The 17,102-nt window shown below is 41.9% G+C and overlaps 15 protein-coding genes across 15 annotated transcripts; 7 read left to right on the top strand and 8 right to left on the bottom strand.

The window, feature by feature from the left end:
* Positions 1-173: 173 nt before the first annotated feature.
* TOA2 (transcription initiation factor IIA subunit gamma) lies at positions 174-524 on the bottom strand (the record flags this gene model as incomplete). The annotated part of the gene is made up of 1 exon (XM_018132354.1): positions 174-524. One exon carries the CDS (start codon positions 522-524, stop codon positions 174-176), a length of 351 nt encoding a protein of 116 aa, XP_017987843.1.
* A 191-nt stretch (positions 525-715) lies between these two features.
* Positions 716-1,987, top strand: MPE1 (cleavage polyadenylation factor subunit MPE1; the record flags this gene model as incomplete). Its single annotated transcript, XM_018132353.1, has 1 exon — positions 716-1,987. One exon carries the CDS (start codon positions 716-718, stop codon positions 1,985-1,987), a length of 1,272 nt encoding a protein of 423 aa, XP_017987842.1.
* A 54-nt stretch (positions 1,988-2,041) lies between these two features.
* Positions 2,042-3,376, bottom strand: AW171_hschr42763 (putative methyltransferase; the record flags this gene model as incomplete). Its single annotated transcript, XM_018132352.1, has 1 exon — positions 2,042-3,376. One exon carries the CDS (start codon positions 3,374-3,376, stop codon positions 2,042-2,044), a length of 1,335 nt encoding a protein of 444 aa, XP_017987841.1.
* A 659-nt stretch (positions 3,377-4,035) lies between these two features.
* Positions 4,036-5,118, top strand: FBA1 (fructose-bisphosphate aldolase FBA1; the record flags this gene model as incomplete). The annotated part of the gene is made up of 1 exon (XM_018132351.1): positions 4,036-5,118. One exon carries the CDS (start codon positions 4,036-4,038, stop codon positions 5,116-5,118), a length of 1,083 nt encoding a protein of 360 aa, XP_017987840.1.
* A 205-nt stretch (positions 5,119-5,323) lies between these two features.
* PEX12 (ubiquitin-protein ligase peroxin 12) lies at positions 5,324-6,337 on the top strand (the record flags this gene model as incomplete). The annotated part of the gene is made up of 1 exon (XM_018132350.1): positions 5,324-6,337. The coding sequence occupies one exon, from the start codon at positions 5,324-5,326 to the stop codon at positions 6,335-6,337; it is 1,014 nt and encodes a 337-aa protein (XP_017987839.1).
* Positions 6,338-6,339: 2 nt separating this feature from the next.
* Positions 6,340-7,068, bottom strand: AW171_hschr42760 (HDR100Wp; the record flags this gene model as incomplete). Its single annotated transcript, XM_018132349.1, has 1 exon — positions 6,340-7,068. The coding sequence occupies one exon, from the start codon at positions 7,066-7,068 to the stop codon at positions 6,340-6,342; it is 729 nt and encodes a 242-aa protein (XP_017987838.1).
* A 153-nt stretch (positions 7,069-7,221) lies between these two features.
* MRPL3 (mitochondrial 54S ribosomal protein mL44) lies at positions 7,222-8,268 on the bottom strand (the record flags this gene model as incomplete). The annotated part of the gene is made up of 1 exon (XM_018132348.1): positions 7,222-8,268. One exon carries the CDS (start codon positions 8,266-8,268, stop codon positions 7,222-7,224), a length of 1,047 nt encoding a protein of 348 aa, XP_017987837.1.
* Positions 8,269-8,487: 219 nt separating this feature from the next.
* On the top strand, positions 8,488-9,888 carry ELP4 (Elongator subunit ELP4; the record flags this gene model as incomplete). The annotated part of the gene is made up of 1 exon (XM_018132347.1): positions 8,488-9,888. One exon carries the CDS (start codon positions 8,488-8,490, stop codon positions 9,886-9,888), a length of 1,401 nt encoding a protein of 466 aa, XP_017987836.1.
* Positions 9,889-10,097: 209 nt separating this feature from the next.
* ATG21 (Atg21p) lies at positions 10,098-11,327 on the top strand (the record flags this gene model as incomplete). Its single annotated transcript, XM_018132346.1, has 1 exon — positions 10,098-11,327. One exon carries the CDS (start codon positions 10,098-10,100, stop codon positions 11,325-11,327), a length of 1,230 nt encoding a protein of 409 aa, XP_017987835.1.
* An 87-nt stretch (positions 11,328-11,414) lies between these two features.
* INA17 (Ina17p) lies at positions 11,415-11,987 on the bottom strand (the record flags this gene model as incomplete). The annotated part of the gene is made up of 1 exon (XM_018132345.1): positions 11,415-11,987. The coding sequence occupies one exon, from the start codon at positions 11,985-11,987 to the stop codon at positions 11,415-11,417; it is 573 nt and encodes a 190-aa protein (XP_017987834.1).
* Positions 11,988-12,066: 79 nt separating this feature from the next.
* MGR2 (Mgr2p) lies at positions 12,067-12,414 on the bottom strand (the record flags this gene model as incomplete). Its single annotated transcript, XM_018132344.1, has 1 exon — positions 12,067-12,414. One exon carries the CDS (start codon positions 12,412-12,414, stop codon positions 12,067-12,069), a length of 348 nt encoding a protein of 115 aa, XP_017987833.1.
* A 170-nt stretch (positions 12,415-12,584) lies between these two features.
* On the top strand, positions 12,585-13,988 carry MSY1 (tyrosine--tRNA ligase MSY1; the record flags this gene model as incomplete). The annotated part of the gene is made up of 1 exon (XM_018132343.1): positions 12,585-13,988. One exon carries the CDS (start codon positions 12,585-12,587, stop codon positions 13,986-13,988), a length of 1,404 nt encoding a protein of 467 aa, XP_017987832.1.
* A 58-nt stretch (positions 13,989-14,046) lies between these two features.
* Positions 14,047-14,262, bottom strand: ERI1 (Eri1p; the record flags this gene model as incomplete). Its single annotated transcript, XM_018132342.1, has 1 exon — positions 14,047-14,262. One exon carries the CDS (start codon positions 14,260-14,262, stop codon positions 14,047-14,049), a length of 216 nt encoding a protein of 71 aa, XP_017987831.1.
* Positions 14,263-14,421: 159 nt separating this feature from the next.
* On the top strand, positions 14,422-15,453 carry PNG1 (peptide-N4-(N-acetyl-beta-glucosaminyl)asparagine amidase; the record flags this gene model as incomplete). Its single annotated transcript, XM_018132341.1, has 1 exon — positions 14,422-15,453. One exon carries the CDS (start codon positions 14,422-14,424, stop codon positions 15,451-15,453), a length of 1,032 nt encoding a protein of 343 aa, XP_017987830.1.
* Positions 15,454-15,574: 121 nt separating this feature from the next.
* On the bottom strand, positions 15,575-16,918 carry AW171_hschr42751 (HDR091Wp; the record flags this gene model as incomplete). Its single annotated transcript, XM_018132340.1, has 1 exon — positions 15,575-16,918. One exon carries the CDS (start codon positions 16,916-16,918, stop codon positions 15,575-15,577), a length of 1,344 nt encoding a protein of 447 aa, XP_017987829.1.
* Between the last annotated feature and the right edge of the window lie 184 nt (positions 16,919-17,102).

Below are 17,102 nucleotides of genomic sequence, written 5' to 3'. Positions count from 1 at the left end.
CTAAAGGTTGTTATTTAGTTGACTATCGCTTTTACAAAAACCATCGCCTTTTTTAATCGATAAAACTATATAGTGTATACGCGCACATACTAAATAAAAACCAAAAGCTTTATACAATCTGCCTCCCAGCCATCGTTGAAAGCGCCACTGCGCGCTACTATCCGTTAGCCCATTCATTCGCCATTCTTCTTAGAATTACAAGCAACTATATGCAGTCTGTCGCATGTAAAGTTGTTTTCAGAGTTATCACTACTTGACTGGTCCAAATTAACTTGACAATCCTTAATAATAAACGTCCAGACATCATCGCAGAATCGATAAGTATCTAAGTGCCCCTTAAAAGTCAGTTTGGTACTTGTTTTGTCCCTAAGCGTTTCAGATACTACTTTATCGAATGTTTCCAGGACCCTCATAGCAAGCGAAGCCTCAATTCTACCGTCACTAATAAGTGTATCTAGGGAATCCATTAAAGCGGTTCCGATAGTACTCCTTCGGTACAATTCATAGTACCCAGTGGTGCTCATCGTTGGCTTTTACTTATATAAGTGTAGTGGTGAAGTTTTTAAAGGCTTGGAATAGTGAACCTTTAATAATTTTTTAATTTTACTTAAGATTGAATTGAAATGGCTAAGAATGGAATCTAAAGAAGCTGTAATATAGTGTAAATACAGGCTTCTCGGGGGCTGTCTGGTAGTTAATCTGGTACTAGGAAGTCATGTCAAGTACGATATTTTATAAATTTCAGTCCCAGAAGGACACTTCGCGGATTCAGTTTGATGGTACGGGTATTACTGTATTTGATCTTAAGCGGGATATTATACAAGATAATAAGCTGGGGGATGGTACAGACTTTCAAATAAGGCTTTATAATCCTGATACGATGGAAGAATATGACGATGACTTTGTTGTTGTTCCTAGATCCAGTCTGGTCGTTGTTCGAAGGTCCCCGGCAACACACGGTAATGCGGGGAATGCTACGCGGTATGTGATGGGTAAGCCTAGAGTGATTATAAGGACTTCAAATGGTGGGGGGAATGGTTTTGGAGGGTTTCCAGGAGTTGGTGGGGGAGTTTCTGGCATTAATGGGGGTGGTAATGGGGCATTAGCAGCAGGTGGGACGGAAGAAGAGCGTATAGCAAGGATGTTTGCCAACCAGGAGAACCAGTGGCAAGAAACCCAGCAGGCGATGTCTACTGCGGTTCCTGTATATCACAATCGTTCGCAGCCAGGAGGTGCTGGAGGACAGCAGCATCAGGATGATGGCCCACCTCCACCGGGCTACATGTGTTATAGATGCGGTGGAAAAGACCACTGGATCAAGAATTGTCCTACAAATTCCGATCCAAACTTTGAAGGCAAGAGGATCCGCCGTACTACTGGTATTCCAAAGAAGTTCTTAAAATCTGTTGAGATAGACCCTATGACTATGACGCCAGAGGAAATGGCTGAGAAGAAGATCATGGTTACAGATGATGGTAAATTTGTTGTGCAAGTTGCGGACCAGCACTCATGGGAGGATTACCAACGTAAGCAGCAGCAGCAGAATATTGCAGTGCGTGAGCAAGACGCTGTTTGGATGGCAAACCAATTTGAAGATCTGCCGGATGAGCTGAAATGTCCGTTGACTGGTGGTTTACTTCGAGAACCAATGCGTAGTGAAGCGTGCTGTAAGCGCTTAGTTTCTAAGATGGCTATGGAAGATGCACTACTAGAAAGCGATTTTGTCTGTCCGCTATGTAATACAGGAGATATTCTTCTCGATAGTCTGCAACCGGACGAAGAGGCTGGAAAGAAAGTTCAAGAATTCCTCAAATCACATAATAATGGCAGGGCTGCAGAGACCAGCGCCGAGGAAGAGCCTAGTGCGAAGAAAGCTAAGCTTCCTTCAATCCCCATGCCTCCATTCGGGATGCCATTCATGTTCCCAATGCCGTTCATGCCACCGGTTCAGGGAACTCCTAATAACCAGAATAATAATAAAACGTAGACAAAATTGTTTATAAAGAAGTCAAGATAAATAATCAATTAACGACCCACTATATTACTTACCTTTGCCATCTGAAAAGCAGATGACTGCCCAGTTTCCTGAGCTTTTCCACCATGAACCGTGTTCATTGCCCTTTTTTACCCACTCGGCACTAAGGGCCTCATCTACACCAGGTTCAAGACCAGCAATGACATCCGCCTTACAAGTACGTAAGCTGAGTATTTTCAGTCCATTCGTAGCAAGAGGACCAATAGCCTCTGTCCATGGTGTTTCAGGAGGCCATATACGGTCCCCAGTCAGCTTACGGTAATTGAGATCACCCTTGAATATAACCAAAGCAGAGTTGCTGAGATCAGAGTGCACCTCGTGGCCCGGGACAATTGACCAGAAATCCTCTGGTTCGGTCCAGTAAGAGTGGTCGCGAACTTTCAGCTTACCATTAACCACAGCGGCAGTTACACGTGAAGCGATATAGTTGAGAGAAGATCTGGCAGCCACAGGATCATGTCCGTCACTTCCATCGCAAGCAAAAAACTCATTGCTCTTTAAGTCATCAATTAATTGATAAAAATCCTTTACCATAGTGTCACTGACCATGTATGGCGTTGTCTTGGCATGCATAACCACCTTGTCAGCCAGATCCGCGTCTAGAAGGAAAATAGCGAAGGCCAGATCAGCATACAATTCAAAGCCGGCATTATCCAGCACAAAATCAACGCGCTTTTTGCCTTCACTAGAGGTCAACGTCTCCCATGCCCTCTCAGAATGATCCACTATTATCCGCTTGCGGGCCGCTGCTCTGGCCGCCTCGCCCTGAATTGCACGGATGTCGTCTAAAGTCAGATCGGTAAGAAGAGAAAGATCTGTCGCATTGCCCCATAATGAGACTTCTAGATACTCAATAAAAAGTAGATGCAATTCCTCTTTTGAAAGCTTGCCGATCTTCTCCTTGCCTCCCAATTTTTGTTGCCAGAGGGCCAATTCAACCACACCGTGCTCCGATTGCTTGAACGTCTTGCGCTTAACAACGTCAAACACATCGAAATCTTCCCAGCCACTCTGTAATCGAACGATGGCGTAAAGCCTTGCATATAGATAAATCTCACATGACAGCCATTCTGCCCGTTTCCAGCTTTGGTTTTCTACAAACTCATTGAATTTGGAAGAGAGCGATCCGGCCTTAATTTCCTTATCTGTAAACTTCCTAAGCGGTGTACCAGCATCGACCTCATCTAGAAGTCCTTTAAAACCCTCTAGGATGGCCTCTTTGTTTGGGCGCGTCTCATCCGTCACTGCATCAATGGAGTTTTGGATGATAGTAGGCCACCGAACGCGAGCAGTATACTCCCCAAACGTTCCAACTAGATCAGTGGTGTAACGTTCATACATTGGATAAGCTATTAACTACTGAGCTCCTCCACCGCCTCCAGCGCTTGCCGCTAAAAGGTCCCGTTATATATATGCCGGACATTGTTTACTTTGCCACCTTGGGGTTACCCGGTCGATACATTCGCTTGAACTAGCAATACGTATTCTACATGATCGCCCTCGAATTAAATACGGGCGCTATATAGCACTAGAACACCTGCGAATCGCCCTATCTAGGTGGATAGATGGAGATGGTCTCAATGTCTCATGGCTCGGATGATAGGAACACCCCGGAGCCACTTACGTATCAACGGTGTATCACATCTTATGTATACGTGTACCCGTAAAAATCAATCTCCTCGTATAGTGGGACCTACGGCTCCGTGTGGGGTGACTTTCGTTTCAGCCTGAAAAACAAGAAGCTCCAAATATCACCGGAAGCTACAGAAGTCGTCACGCAATAGGAAGCCCATCCCCCGCAATGAGGCCCACCCCGTCATGAAAATTTTTTTCAATTTCATCACGTGCCCTGCCCCGAGCCGCCCATTCGTATATATATCACCTACTTTTCACCCTAATTAATAAACTCTAACGGCGGTTGAAATACTTGGATTCTGACTTGTTTCTAGTTTGTTTCTATAACCAATTAATCAAAACTTTACAGTTAAATTAGTTTAATAATGGGTGTCAAGGACGTATTAAAGAGAAAGAGTGGTGTTATTGTTGGTGATGATGTTAGAGCTTTGTTCAACTATGCTAGAGAGCACCAATTTGCTATTCCAGCTATTAACGTAACAAGTTCTTCCACTGTTGTCTCCGCTTTGGAAGCCGCAAGAGATGCTAACTCTCCAATTATTTTGCAAACTTCTAACGGTGGTGCTGCATACTTTGCTGGTAAGGGTGTCTCAAACGAAGGTCAAAATGCTTCCATTAAGGGTTCTATTGCTGCAGCTCATTACATTAGATCTATTGCTCCAGCTTACGACATTCCAGTTGTTTTGCACACTGACCACTGTGCTAAGAAGTTGTTGCCTTGGTTCGATGGTATGTTGGAGGCTGATGAAGCTTACTTTGCTGAGCACGGTGAGCCATTGTTCTCCTCCCACATGTTGGACTTGTCTGAGGAGACTGACGACGAGAACATTTCTACCTGTGTTAAGTACTTCACCAGAATGGCTAAGCTTGGCCAATGGCTAGAAATGGAAATCGGTATCACCGGTGGTGAAGAAGATGGTGTTAACAACGAGGACGTTGACAAGGACGCTTTGTACACATCTCCAGAGACCGTTTTCGCTGTCCATGAAGCTTTGGCTCCAATTTCTCCAAACTTCTCCATTGCTGCTGCTTTCGGTAACGTCCACGGTGTCTACAAGCCAGGTAACGTTGTGTTGTCCCCAGAAATTTTGGGTGACCACCAGAAGTACGCCGCTGAAAAGATTGGCGGTTCCGAATCCAAGCCATTGTACTTGGTCTTCCACGGTGGTTCCGGTTCTACACAACAAGAATTCAACACTGCTATTGGTAACGGTGTTGTCAAGGTCAACTTGGACACTGACTGTCAATACGCTTACTTGACCGGTATCAGAGACTACGTCTTGAACAAGAAGGACTACATAATGACCATGGTTGGTAACCCAGATGGTGAGGACAAGCCAAACAAGAAGTACTTTGACCCAAGAGTCTGGGTTAGAGAAGGTGAGAAGACCATGACCAAGAGAATTGCCGAAGCTTTGAAGACTTTCCACACTGAAAACCAGTTGTAGATGTACATATAAAATAGTATGTTTCTGTGGCTTAAGGATTAAATCCGGATGCCATTTTGGCGAGTTTTAACGTTATTTATTAAGTTAGTAGCTTGTACTCATAGCTTGTACTCATCTACCTTTATTACGCAATAAAGGATTCTAATAGGAATTTTTCACTTTTAATACTTCGATTACACTGCAACAAAAGTGAACACCTACAGGAATGAGCTTCTATTCTAACCTTCCCGTAGATGCTACGGCTACTCCGACGTTATTTGAAGTCATTTCGTCTCAAGAAATCGATGGTTTATTAAAGCCCACATTTCAATATCTCTCAGCTACGGTTGTCGGTCGTTATCCATCTCGCACAAGTATTGCCTTTCATTCACGCTTTGATGAACTGTATGCATGCTGTAAACTGCTCCTAGAATACTATCATCTACGAAAGTACAGTGCAACCTTTATAGAAAAGTCATATGGTCTTCAACGTGAGTCGAAGCGATTGGCTGGGTCACTGTCCAAATTGCAAGTTGGTGCAGTTTTATTTGACAATGTCATAGTAAGTTACATTCGTGACAAACTAGAGTATTGGTATACACAACTAGAGGGCCGCAGACTTGCTGGTCGGTTGACGGTGTGGCAGAGACGTTTCTTGGATTGGTATCCGAGCGTAAGGAAGCTTCTTGCGGCGTTCAGTCTTCTATGTAAGCTACGTTATTTGTCAGGGAGAACTCGTGCAGCCTCTTTGTTAGATCACTTAGCATCAGTGGAATTCAGGCGGTTTGTTTATGAGGCTCCAGCAGCTAAATCAGGCAGTATTGGGAATTCTGCCGACCGCATAGTACGGATGAATTCAGCATATTATAAGGCTATTTCGGGTCACTTCCTAGGTAAAATGGGTAAATTCATTGAAACGCTGGCTAGTGGACTTTTCCCAACATTTATCTTCGCGATACGGTTACTACAGCAATGGAATCAGCAGCCAGACCGTAAAAAGGATGATCTAACCGAGATTCCTCCTCCTCCCCCTGTTACGACTGAAACTCGTGATGAAAGTGATCAGGGAAGGATTTGTCCTGTATGTGAGTCGACAGTCATTAATCCAGGGGTTCTGCAAACAGGCTATGTGGCTTGTTATCCCTGTGCAGTGCAGTACGTATCCGAGCATGGCGTTTGTCCTGTCTTGAAGACACCGGTGCTAGGCGGTACCAAGGGAATTCGTAAACTATTATGCTAATATCACGCAAAATTCAAAGCCGTCTCAACCTGGGTAGTTAGCGTTTGTATTAGCTGCCATTGTATATCTAATGTCAATATGTCACGTTCAATATCCTCTGTCGGAGGTAATCGCAGCCTACACACAAGTAACCAGCATTGTCGTAGAATCTCATCAAGCAACTCGCTCGATGTAGCATTCTGGAGGTGATTAATGATGTGATCTATCTTCTGGATTAACTTTTTCACAAGTTGACTCTGCTCTTGAAAGTGTAAGGGCTCGTCGACTCCATTTGTTTTAATGCCATTATTTGGTAGATACCCGCTAAGACTCTGTTCAACCACAACATGACCTATTTCCCTGTATAAGGCGGTATCCCAACACTGTAAAACGCACTTATCAAGCTGGTAACTGAGAACACATTCCGGGGGCCAATGAACAGAAATTTCTTCCACAAGATCAGTGTAGTCGTATAACTCTTTGTCAACCACCAACAATACAAGTGGCTGCTGCAATGAATGCATAACCTGTAAAAGTCTAACGCGTTCACGCACTAGATCCACATCCCAATCCAACTTACCAGTATGACTTTGTGCATTGAAGTCAATTGGAACGGGGTTTTGCAACAACGCCTTCTCCCTATCTCCCAATAACAAAAAAGCCCTGGGTTGAAGAGATACTTGGTCCTCCCCATCTACACAAGAATGATTTATAGCGATAATGACCTCTTCTTCTATACGCCATTCTTCCATATTGTTGAAGCTTGTTATTTGTTTACATTCACTATGATTACTATGGATGATATTGCTTTAGTTATATACAAGTATATTGACTTTTGAAAACGACAAATGTAACTGAATACAGGTTTTAATCTAGAATCAGCTAAAATACCATGGTTCCTTTATTTACACGAGTACTTGACCAGGATCCACGACAGGTTCATTTACATCAGCAGGACGCTCGTAACAGTACCACTTCATCAATGCATCCGTAGCAGCTCTAGCTTTAGCCTCTTTTAAAGAAGAACCAAAACCTTCGCCAAGTTTTTCCTCCCCAGAGAAAACCCCTATAATATACACCGGAGCCTTAGAAGCTCTTCCTGACTCTGCTATTAGCTTCGAGTGGGGTCTTTGTAAGCCTTCACGGCGGCATAAAGTAGACAACTCTCTTGTGGGCTGCTCAAATTGGAATAATTTTGAGACATCCAGATGTCTAGACATAATGTGATCGTCAATAAACTTAAACACCTTATCTTCATCTTTAGTACTGGCCCATAACCCAGCAATAATGCTTCGCACAGCCAGTGCCATTGCACTGCTTACTGACATCTTCTGATCCAAGAGGACTTTAATACCATCTGAGTGCTTTAAAACATTGTTATAAAAACGCAATTTACCCAAAGTCACATTGATTGGCTCCTGCTTCAAATTTCTATCCATGATTGTGCTTTCCTCTATCTCGATACCCCACGTTTTTCCAACGTTGTAAAGTACTGGGTCAGCAATGTAGGCATCAACAGCTGCATTCAATATAGGTGTTGGAAGACGAGGGTATTTCTCTAGCAACTTTTTTGTCACGTAGTAGGTAAGAATATTCTTCCCAAATATATTTAGACCATAATTGTCGTGTAATTTACTTGCTTGAACTGTATTGGTGTTATACAGTAGTTTTTCGCCCGCAGTATCAGGTAATGATGATGACCTACATGTTAAACATCTTGTAAGTGTAGAAAGCTTAAAGTTATCTGGAAGAGATAAACGACGATGTAATGTGGTAAGAGTAGGAGATTTTGAGAGATCTGCTATCTCAGGTTGCGTAATTGCGCCTTGTAATTGTCTATAATACTGCTTGTACTTCTCCAGTTCCATAGGCCTCGTACCGGTGCGAACGCTAGTAGTAGTTGCAAAGCAACGTAAAAAGCATTTTGGTATATGGCTTGAAGTTTTTATCATGACGGCCGACTACCAATAATCACAGGCTAATGATACCTTTCGGACCTTATCTTAACCAGTTTCTTCAGTGAATTTTCAGTTAAAAGCTTTGAAAAATTTTCGAATTGTACAATGGGAAAAAAGCTCATCGCTTTAAATTCGCCAAGTCGCAACGCAAAAGACCGACCAAAAACGAGCTTTAAAGAGGCATATTGGAGCTTTAATTGGTGTTAGTTACTGATGTCTTTTAGAAAGCGTAATGATATTATCAACAGGCCCTCTCAAATAGCCGTTCCCGGCAGAGAAACTGGCGTTAATCGTGGAATAGGCTCCAGGCACGGTCGGGTACCAACAATAGATGTTCCTCAAAGAGCTCCTGGGCGTCATATGGAGCCAGAGGTTAATAGAAAAATTACACAGCTTGCTGCTAAGATTGGAGTGATGGATTTAAGCTCTCCTTTGATCAATGAAAACCACCCGGGTATCAGACCTTCACCATCTACTTCACAGCAGACTACTTCGACAGGTTGTAATGACTTGGATAAACTTCTAGGTCATATGGGTCTGCCTCTTGGTAACTCATTATTGATAGAGGAGCAGACTTCTACTGACTTTGCATCTATTTTAGCTAAGCTTTTTGCATCCCAGGGGATTGTGCACAATAGGGTAGATGGGAGTACAGCGGCCACGAAGGGCAACACGCATTTGGTAGTGCTGACAACAAACACCTCATATGCAGCGGAGCTGCCTGGTGTGTTCAAAGGTTCCAGTAAGACTGTGAAGAAGACCAAAATCTCCGAACAGGAGTCTAAGATAACGGTTCAGAATCTCGTTGGGTCCATTCCTTCAGTGCATCAACCTACAAGATACCAGGACCTAAAGATTGCGTGGCGGTATGGTTTGGCTGACGAAGGAGCCAAAAAAACCAGCGAAATATCTGACAGCGACACGTACCCTAATTACAATAGCCATTTTGACATTACCTCACGACTGGTGCCTGCTCCATCGGCTGCAGAAGTGACATATGTTTCGCCTCTCCAGTCACCTATTACCACTCTGTGTCAAATTGAGACTATCATCAAGAATAACAGGAATAAGTTGGTCCGTATCTTGCTGCCCAATATGCTTCACCCAGCTCTTTACCCTCCTAACTTTTCCCAGCTACAGGTAATTATTCCTTTGCTCCACGGTATCAGAGCATTATTAAAAAAGTACAGTGCAAATTGCGTGCTACTAGCAACAATTTCATCCGAGCTACTCATGAACCACAGCAATCTGCTACTTATGCAAATTGAAGCTATGTTTGACTCTGTAATAAACCTCGAGCCTTTCAACCAAGATATGCTACAGCTGCTGGAACGCGCGTACAAATCTCAACCCAACAAAGTGCAACACGGACTTGTCCACGTTTACAAGCTGCCTGTATTTTCTGAGGCAGGTGGGATGCACATTATGAAGTCGGAATGGGCTTTCAAGAATGGTAAGAAGAAGTTCGAGATCGAGGCCTGGGGGATTCCAGTCGACGATGATAACGATCATATTGACGCTCGCAACGAACCATACAAAAAAGCGGAATCAAAGCGCCAAACCCCAATGGGAGAACAACATGCACAACAGCATTCGCCAGAATTAGACTTCTAGCCAATCGTAGCTGAGCTTATTTGAATATATCACATTAATGGCATTGAGCTTCTCGTCGTATATGATTACTAGATGGGTTATATGGTGATACCCTTAAATTATTGGGTGAACAGCTTGCAAACTACATTTAAAAGATCAAGCAGCATAGTACACCTGAAGTGTGCACCTATATAAGCTCATTTTGCTGTATATCCGGTCAAGAGCTTCAAATGAAAGTCCTAAGATTTAATCAGGATGCAAGTTGCTTCTCAATAATTTGCGGTCCACACTCCATGGCAATTTATAATTGTGATCCATTTGGTCGATGTTTTGAATTAGAGAATAGTACCAGTAATAGCAGTTCCGGAAATGGCGGTGAAAACGGTAAAGCTCATGAAGATCATATGGGAAACTTCGTTACGGAAATGCTTTTTGCAACAAGTTTAATAGCGGTAGTAAACAAAAATCAAGGTCTACAAAAAGCCAAAAAATTGCGTATAGTCAATACTAAGCGTAAATCTACTATATGTGAACTAAATTTCCCGCATGAGATTGTAGATGTCGTGATGAATCGGAAACGTATGTGTGTTTTATTGTCGAGTGAACAGATCTTCGTTTACGATATATCCTGCATGAAACTCTTGCATACCATTAATGTTCTCGAAGATAAGTTGAAAATGTCAGGTAGTTTCCATAATCACAGCTCTTCTGTGCAGCAAAGTCATCCCGTACAGCGATCGCGTACGAATATGGTTAGAATTGCCCTAAGCAGTGACGATAAAAGCATTTTGTGTTATACTGCGTATTGTAAGTCAGTGAAGCACTCATATTTGCTTAATGACTTAGTAATTTACGACGCACTAAATGTAGTACCGCTAAACTACTTGAATACTGTTCATAAGGGAAATATTGCATGTTTATGTATAAGTAATGATGGGAAACTGGTAGCGACCGCTTCAGAGAAAGGTACTATAATAAGGATGTTCAGCACGGGGGATGAAACTGCATTTAACTCGAACACAGCCCTTATGTACGAGTTTAGACGTGGAACACGGCCATGTTCCATCCATGAGATGAAAATCGACCGTACTGGGAGGTATTTAGCGTGCGTAGGCCATACGGACACCATTCATATTTTTGATTTAGAAAAATATGGACAGGGCTATAGGGGATTCGACGACTATACCGCCCCATCAATGCTAGGAGTGAAATCGGCCAAGGCTAACACTCGACAAATTGCCAATTTCTTGTCGAAAAGGGTTATATCTAAGATTTCAAACCACAACATGGAAAGAGATTTTGCACATATAAAAGTGCAAGATTCGATAAGACATTGTATTGGATTTCCAAATGAGTTTCCTGAGAGAATATATGTAGCCAGTAGTAACGGTGAATTTCATGTTTGGAATATCCCGCAGCATGGTGGGGAATGCATTTTGGTAAAGAGTAATAAATTCTAGTTGCAATTACGTTTCTTAATATTGGCATATGTTAGTTACGTGTAGGTTAGTCAGGTTAAATGACCCTGCCTATATAGTTATGTAGCTTTAACGCCAAAACCAGCGCTGATACCATCTCTTTTCCACAACCGGTGAAGGAACCTCCTGTTCATCAATCGGTTCAAGTTTAACCTCCTTTTCATCAGCCAGCAACGAAGTCAGTTCGGTTTCCAGTTCCAGCATCTGCTTTTGCAGAGATTCCTCCTTTTCATCATATTCAGCTTTCCAAGTCATAACATTATTTACCAAATAAGCAAGTGCACCGCCCAGTGCAAGGAGCCACAAACGTTTCCGAGTTTTTGAAAGTGGTTGTTGTCGTTTAGCATCGTCTCTAAGCTCATTAATCATCTTGATTTCTTTCTGCGTATTTAGCTGGTCTGTGCGCATGTTAATCAGGTGCCTTAAGATCCGAGGATCCATCTTATCGATAGCTCCTGGGTCAGAAAGATCCCTCAGCTTGACAACTTTTGGCTTCTTGGCATATCCAGCCCTCTGAATCACCCTTGAGGCTCCTCTCCTAAACATATTAGAGGTCTCCTTCTCTTTATTTAGTGTTTGTGCAAATCTTGGAGTGCGGTTTATTAGACGTGGTTGGCTCTTTTTTAAATTATATATGTACATGTACGTAAAGAAACGCTAAGTTAGTGGCTCCGATGCTTTAAAACAAACCAATTGCGTTACTTGTCATACTATTTCATCTCTAGTTACTCTTGTATAAACCATGCTTGGCTCTAATTTTCCATATTTCCATTCTAGCTTCTTCCTGCAGTCTGGAAATAGGCTTATGAGCCCAGTGCGAAGCATTAGAATCAGATCTAATGACAGAACCGATACTCATAAATAGACCAAACGTAGCGGCTGAGCCAGCAATATATTGTCCTAAAGTTCTTACTACACCATTTGGACCTGGGCCTTGGGTTATTATAGCAAACCCTCCGAAAAGGATACCAGTACAAATACCGACTGTAGTACCCATCATTAGACCCATTTTGAACTTATCAAAGTTCGAGGGTTGGTTTTGAGCGTAAACAGCTTGAACAGGAGGCATAATACTGGAATTAGTCGATTACCTTAGCGGTATGTTGACAACTTGTCTTACTATGGATGTAATTTAGTTAGTAGTAGTTGAAAATTTTCAGTACTTGATAGTATAAACGCAATTTCCAAAACTTCAGCTGGTACATAAAGTTGATATAAGCGGTTTAAGGACCGATTGAGATGTTGAATGGTGTGAGATTCGGTGCTCTAAAACCCTGGTTATGTGTTAATAGACGGTTTCAATCTTCTTTATATGGACGTCAAACAGTGTTATCAACACTAAAAGACAGAGGCCTAGTGAAGCAAATATCTCAGCCCGAGGAGCAGTTAGAACAAAAGCTGCTTAATGGTGGTAAAATTAAGCTTTACTGTGGTGCTGATCCAACAGCGAGTTCCTTGCATATTGGAAACTTGTTACCGTTGATGGTATTACTGCATTTCTACATAAATGGCCATGATGTTGTTCCATTAGTTGGTGGAGCTACAGGAAGAGTGGGCGATCCGAGTGGGAGGAAGTCTGCAAGAACAGATATGGACGATAGCATTCGAATGTATAATGTTTCTAGGATTTCAAAACAATTACGGACGTTTTTTGAAAACGGCTGGAAGTACTACGAGAGCAGAACGCCAGAAGAGAGCACCAAAAGAAGGCCAGGGCAAGTTTCTGTTGCGAATAACTATGATTGGATGAAGGATTTGGGTTTGCTTGATTTTCTAGCTACATATGGAAGGCATGTTAGGGTGCAGGCGATGCTAAGTCGGGATTCTGTATCTTCGAGATTGGAAAGTCAGGACGGTCTGGCCTTCAATGAGTTTACCTACCAGTTGCTGCAAGCTTTTGACTTTTATCACTTATATAAGGAGCATAGTGTTTCGGTCCAGGTAGGCGGGAGTGACCAATGGGGAAATATTACAGCGGGTATAGATCTAATAAGTAGGATTGAACCAACTAGTAAGGCCAACCCGGCATATGGGATAACGGTGCCGTTGCTGACCACGAGTTCTGGGGAAAAGTTTGGGAAGAGCGCTGGTAATGCGGTATTCATAGACTCTGAGATGACTTCTTCCTTCCAGTTATACCAGTTCTTCGTTAACACAGAAGATGTCGATCTTCCAAGGCTTCTCAAAATATTCACTCTTCTGCCGCCCAAGAAGATTGACGAGGTCCTAACGAAAAGCTCTATAAATCGCCATTTGCGGTTCGGACAGAAGTATCTTGCCAGAGAGGTAGTAGACCTTATTCACGGGGTTGGTAAAGGTAAAGATGCTGAATCTGTTTCTGAGATCCTCTATGGCAAACCGCATAGCACCTATACTGCTCGTGAGCTAATTAGGTTGTTCTCTGCTGCCAAAAATTTGCACCACGCTCCCATTGGTACGTCACTCTCAGATTTAATTACCAACCTTATTAACTGTTCAAAATCTGGCGCAAAACGGCGACTCCAGCAGGGATCCGTGTACGTGGGCTTTAAACGTCAAAAACTAACTGATGATATATTCGACCTCAAGCCTTTCCTAATCGATGGACAGATTTTAATTTTAAGAATTGGCAAGCAGAACTGCTTTGTCGTCAAATTTGAATAATGCAAATATCTTTGTAGAACTAATTATAATCAGTGAACAGTTTAAATCATATTCCATATCATATATCATATTCCCTCTTGGCATAAGCGAAGAGCTGTGAGCCGCACCATGATATAACACACCATGACCAAAATAGTACGGGTGCTAATAGTATTATACACCAGTAGTTAAACTTATCCTCATCATTCCAAGAAAGCCATAATGTATACAAAGCTACAACGACAATTGAATATGATGATACTAGGATTGCTGACGCAACCTGACGTTGTCTCATTTGGTTTATAACAGTCTTTATTGGTGATCGAGAATCCTGAACAATATTTTAAAGATGTACTAACTGATAAAAAAGCGGAATGACAACGCCCTTTACATTTAAAACTCGCTTAATCGACCCTCAAAGAAAATAGCTAACGATACTTGAATCGAGGGCCGTATGAGTACTAATAATATGTACGCTGATATATCAAAAAGGATTTTGGAATCTTATAAGAAGCTGGTACTTGATAGGGACAGGCGTTTTCAGGATAATGACGAATTAAGATATCAAACCTTACTGAAAAGAAATGATTTTGCTAGGGAAATCCACAGTTTGTATGAGACCTTATGCTTCAGGTATGACAACGACTATTTACAGAGTCGAGTTCTTGATACCTTTGATTTGGATCTTATTTATGCTAATGTAGATGCCAAGAATGTAGCAGATGACGAATATCAGGATGCTTTGGTTAATGAATTGCTACGGTACTTTAAAGAGGACTTTTTTAGTTGGTGTAATTCGCCTATTTGTGTGAGATGCCAAACTGCTGAGCACCAGTCTAATATTCAACCAGACTCCCCGAATGCTGCCGAAATGCCATTCCAGTGTACAGTAGTTGAGCGTTATATATGTGGACATTGCAATGGAGTAACCCGGTTTCCACGCTATAACGACTCCTTGAAACTATTGCAGACTAGAACTGGTCGTTGTGGCGAATGGTGCAATTTATTTACTTTGGTATTGAAATCTTTTGGGGTAGAAGCAAGGTATATCTGGAACAAGGAAGATCATGTGTGGTGCGAAATCTACTCTAGTAGGCTAAAGCGCTGGGTTCACGTTGACTCTTGTGAAAAAAGTTTTGATCAACCATACATATATTCTAATAATTGGAATAAGTCTATGAGTTACGTTATTGCATTTTCTAATGACACTGTTGTTGATGTCAGTAAAAGGTACATTTTGAAGAACCAATTGCCAAGAGATTTAATAAACGAAGATGACCTGGAGTTTATGACTAAATATCTTACGAAGAAGTTAAGGAAACAATTACATGACGATGAGCTGTATAAGTTGGCTTGCCGTGATGGGGTTGAATTACTGGAACTACGAACTAATACTAACCAGCCAACCCATACCAGTTCAGCGCCAATTGGGAGAGTCAGCGGTTCTACAGAATGGAAGAAGAATCGCGGAGAGGATGGGCTGTAAAATTTTTAAAGAGTCCTAAGGATTATATTATTTTAACATGGCATTTACTTCTTAGTCGGAAAGGCTTTTATCACTAGTCCCGTATTTCATTTATCATACGATTGACTTTCAGTATCTCTATTTAAGCGATCAATTCTTCAAATTTATTAAAAAACTCCGAAATCTGACGGATTATCCATGAGTTCATTGATGGAGTTAAGTATGCCAAATGTCCTCCTAGTGAAGTGGTGCATAGTAAAACGTGTTCATTTGTTAAAGCCTGCTTATATGGGATTACCCCAGGGCCAACGATAGGGTCGTCAAGGGAATTAATTATAAGAGTCGGAACGCGTATAAATTTTAGCCTTTTCAGGGGACTCGCGTGTCGATAATATTCGAAAGCGTTTCTGAAACCCATGGAAGGAGCAGTGAATGTATTGTCAAATTGAACTGTTGTCCGGATTGCTGCTGTTTTTCTGATATTTTTGTCAGTGTAAACATGATTCGATGGATGTTCACTACTGGCGGGATATCTAATCAAATCGCCTTCAATATACTCCAATTCCGTGGAATTGACTTTCACGATTTTTGCTAGGTATTTTCCAACTGGTTTGTTGAACATGGCCTTAGCCCAAAAGTCGCTTTCGAGTTTTTCTGCTGCTGATGCCAAGTCCCATGGACTGCAAAGGCATACAGCGCCTGCCACAGGGCTCTTATTACCGTCTTCTCCTAAATAATTACCAACGACTGCAGCTCCAAAAGAAACACCTAGGCAAAATATCTTCCTTTCTGGATCACGCTTATGCTGTATATTGATGAATTCCCGGAGGTCATTTGTGGATAATGCAGAGAATAAGCATTTAGAAGTTAATTTGGACCGTGCACAGCCACGGGGAGTTAACACAACAATTCTGAATCTAAAATCTGGCATATTTAAGAACTCGGATATGAGTGCTCTGATGTAGAAATCATGCGAGCCGCCTCCAGGCCCATTTTGAATGATAATTAGAGGACTTCCATCGTTCCGAATGTCTATCAACTCTTCGAGAGAGAAGAACCTCGTTTGACTGTGTAGTGGAGGCCAAAAAGAAGGTTGAGTCTTACGGTAATCCTCCTTAAATAACTTTCGATCAACCCCTCCTTTAGCGCTAACGTAGGTATCATGCCATTCTGGCATCACCCAATCTGCACAAGCGACACCGCCATCCGAGAATCTTACTATCTCTCTACCAAAATATAGTTCATATTTGTTGACGAAATATCCCTTCTGTAAATAGAGCGTTTGCAATATACCAGTAAATAGACATGAAGTTAACTGGAATCTGGCTTTGTGTTTTAAACCTGGAACGTATAACGTCACAAACTCATGCAATGAAACGAAACCGTTAGATTTCAACCGAAGGCCCACGGTGCCCCTTTCACCAATATGGTGCGTTACGGAGCCTCGATAACCCCAATGTAATGGATTAATTATCGGTATTCCCATTATTAAAATATTAATGAATATATGTGCTACGATTAAACTTTTGGGTATACTACAAGAAGCCTTTAAAATTGAATAAACAAAGCCTTTTCTTCATCATCTTTTTCTCCATTGGATATATAAATGTGCTCGACGTTAAGCTGACGAAGTTAATATATAAAATATTATATTGGGTTGACTTATGCTG

The sequence above is a fragment of the Eremothecium sinecaudum genome, chromosome IV (genome assembly GCF_001548555.1).
Source record: "Eremothecium sinecaudum strain ATCC 58844 chromosome IV, complete sequence".
Lineage (NCBI taxonomy): Eukaryota > Fungi > Ascomycota > Saccharomycetes > Saccharomycetales > Saccharomycetaceae > Eremothecium > Eremothecium sinecaudum.
This window is presented reverse-complemented; position numbering and strand designations above follow the sequence as displayed.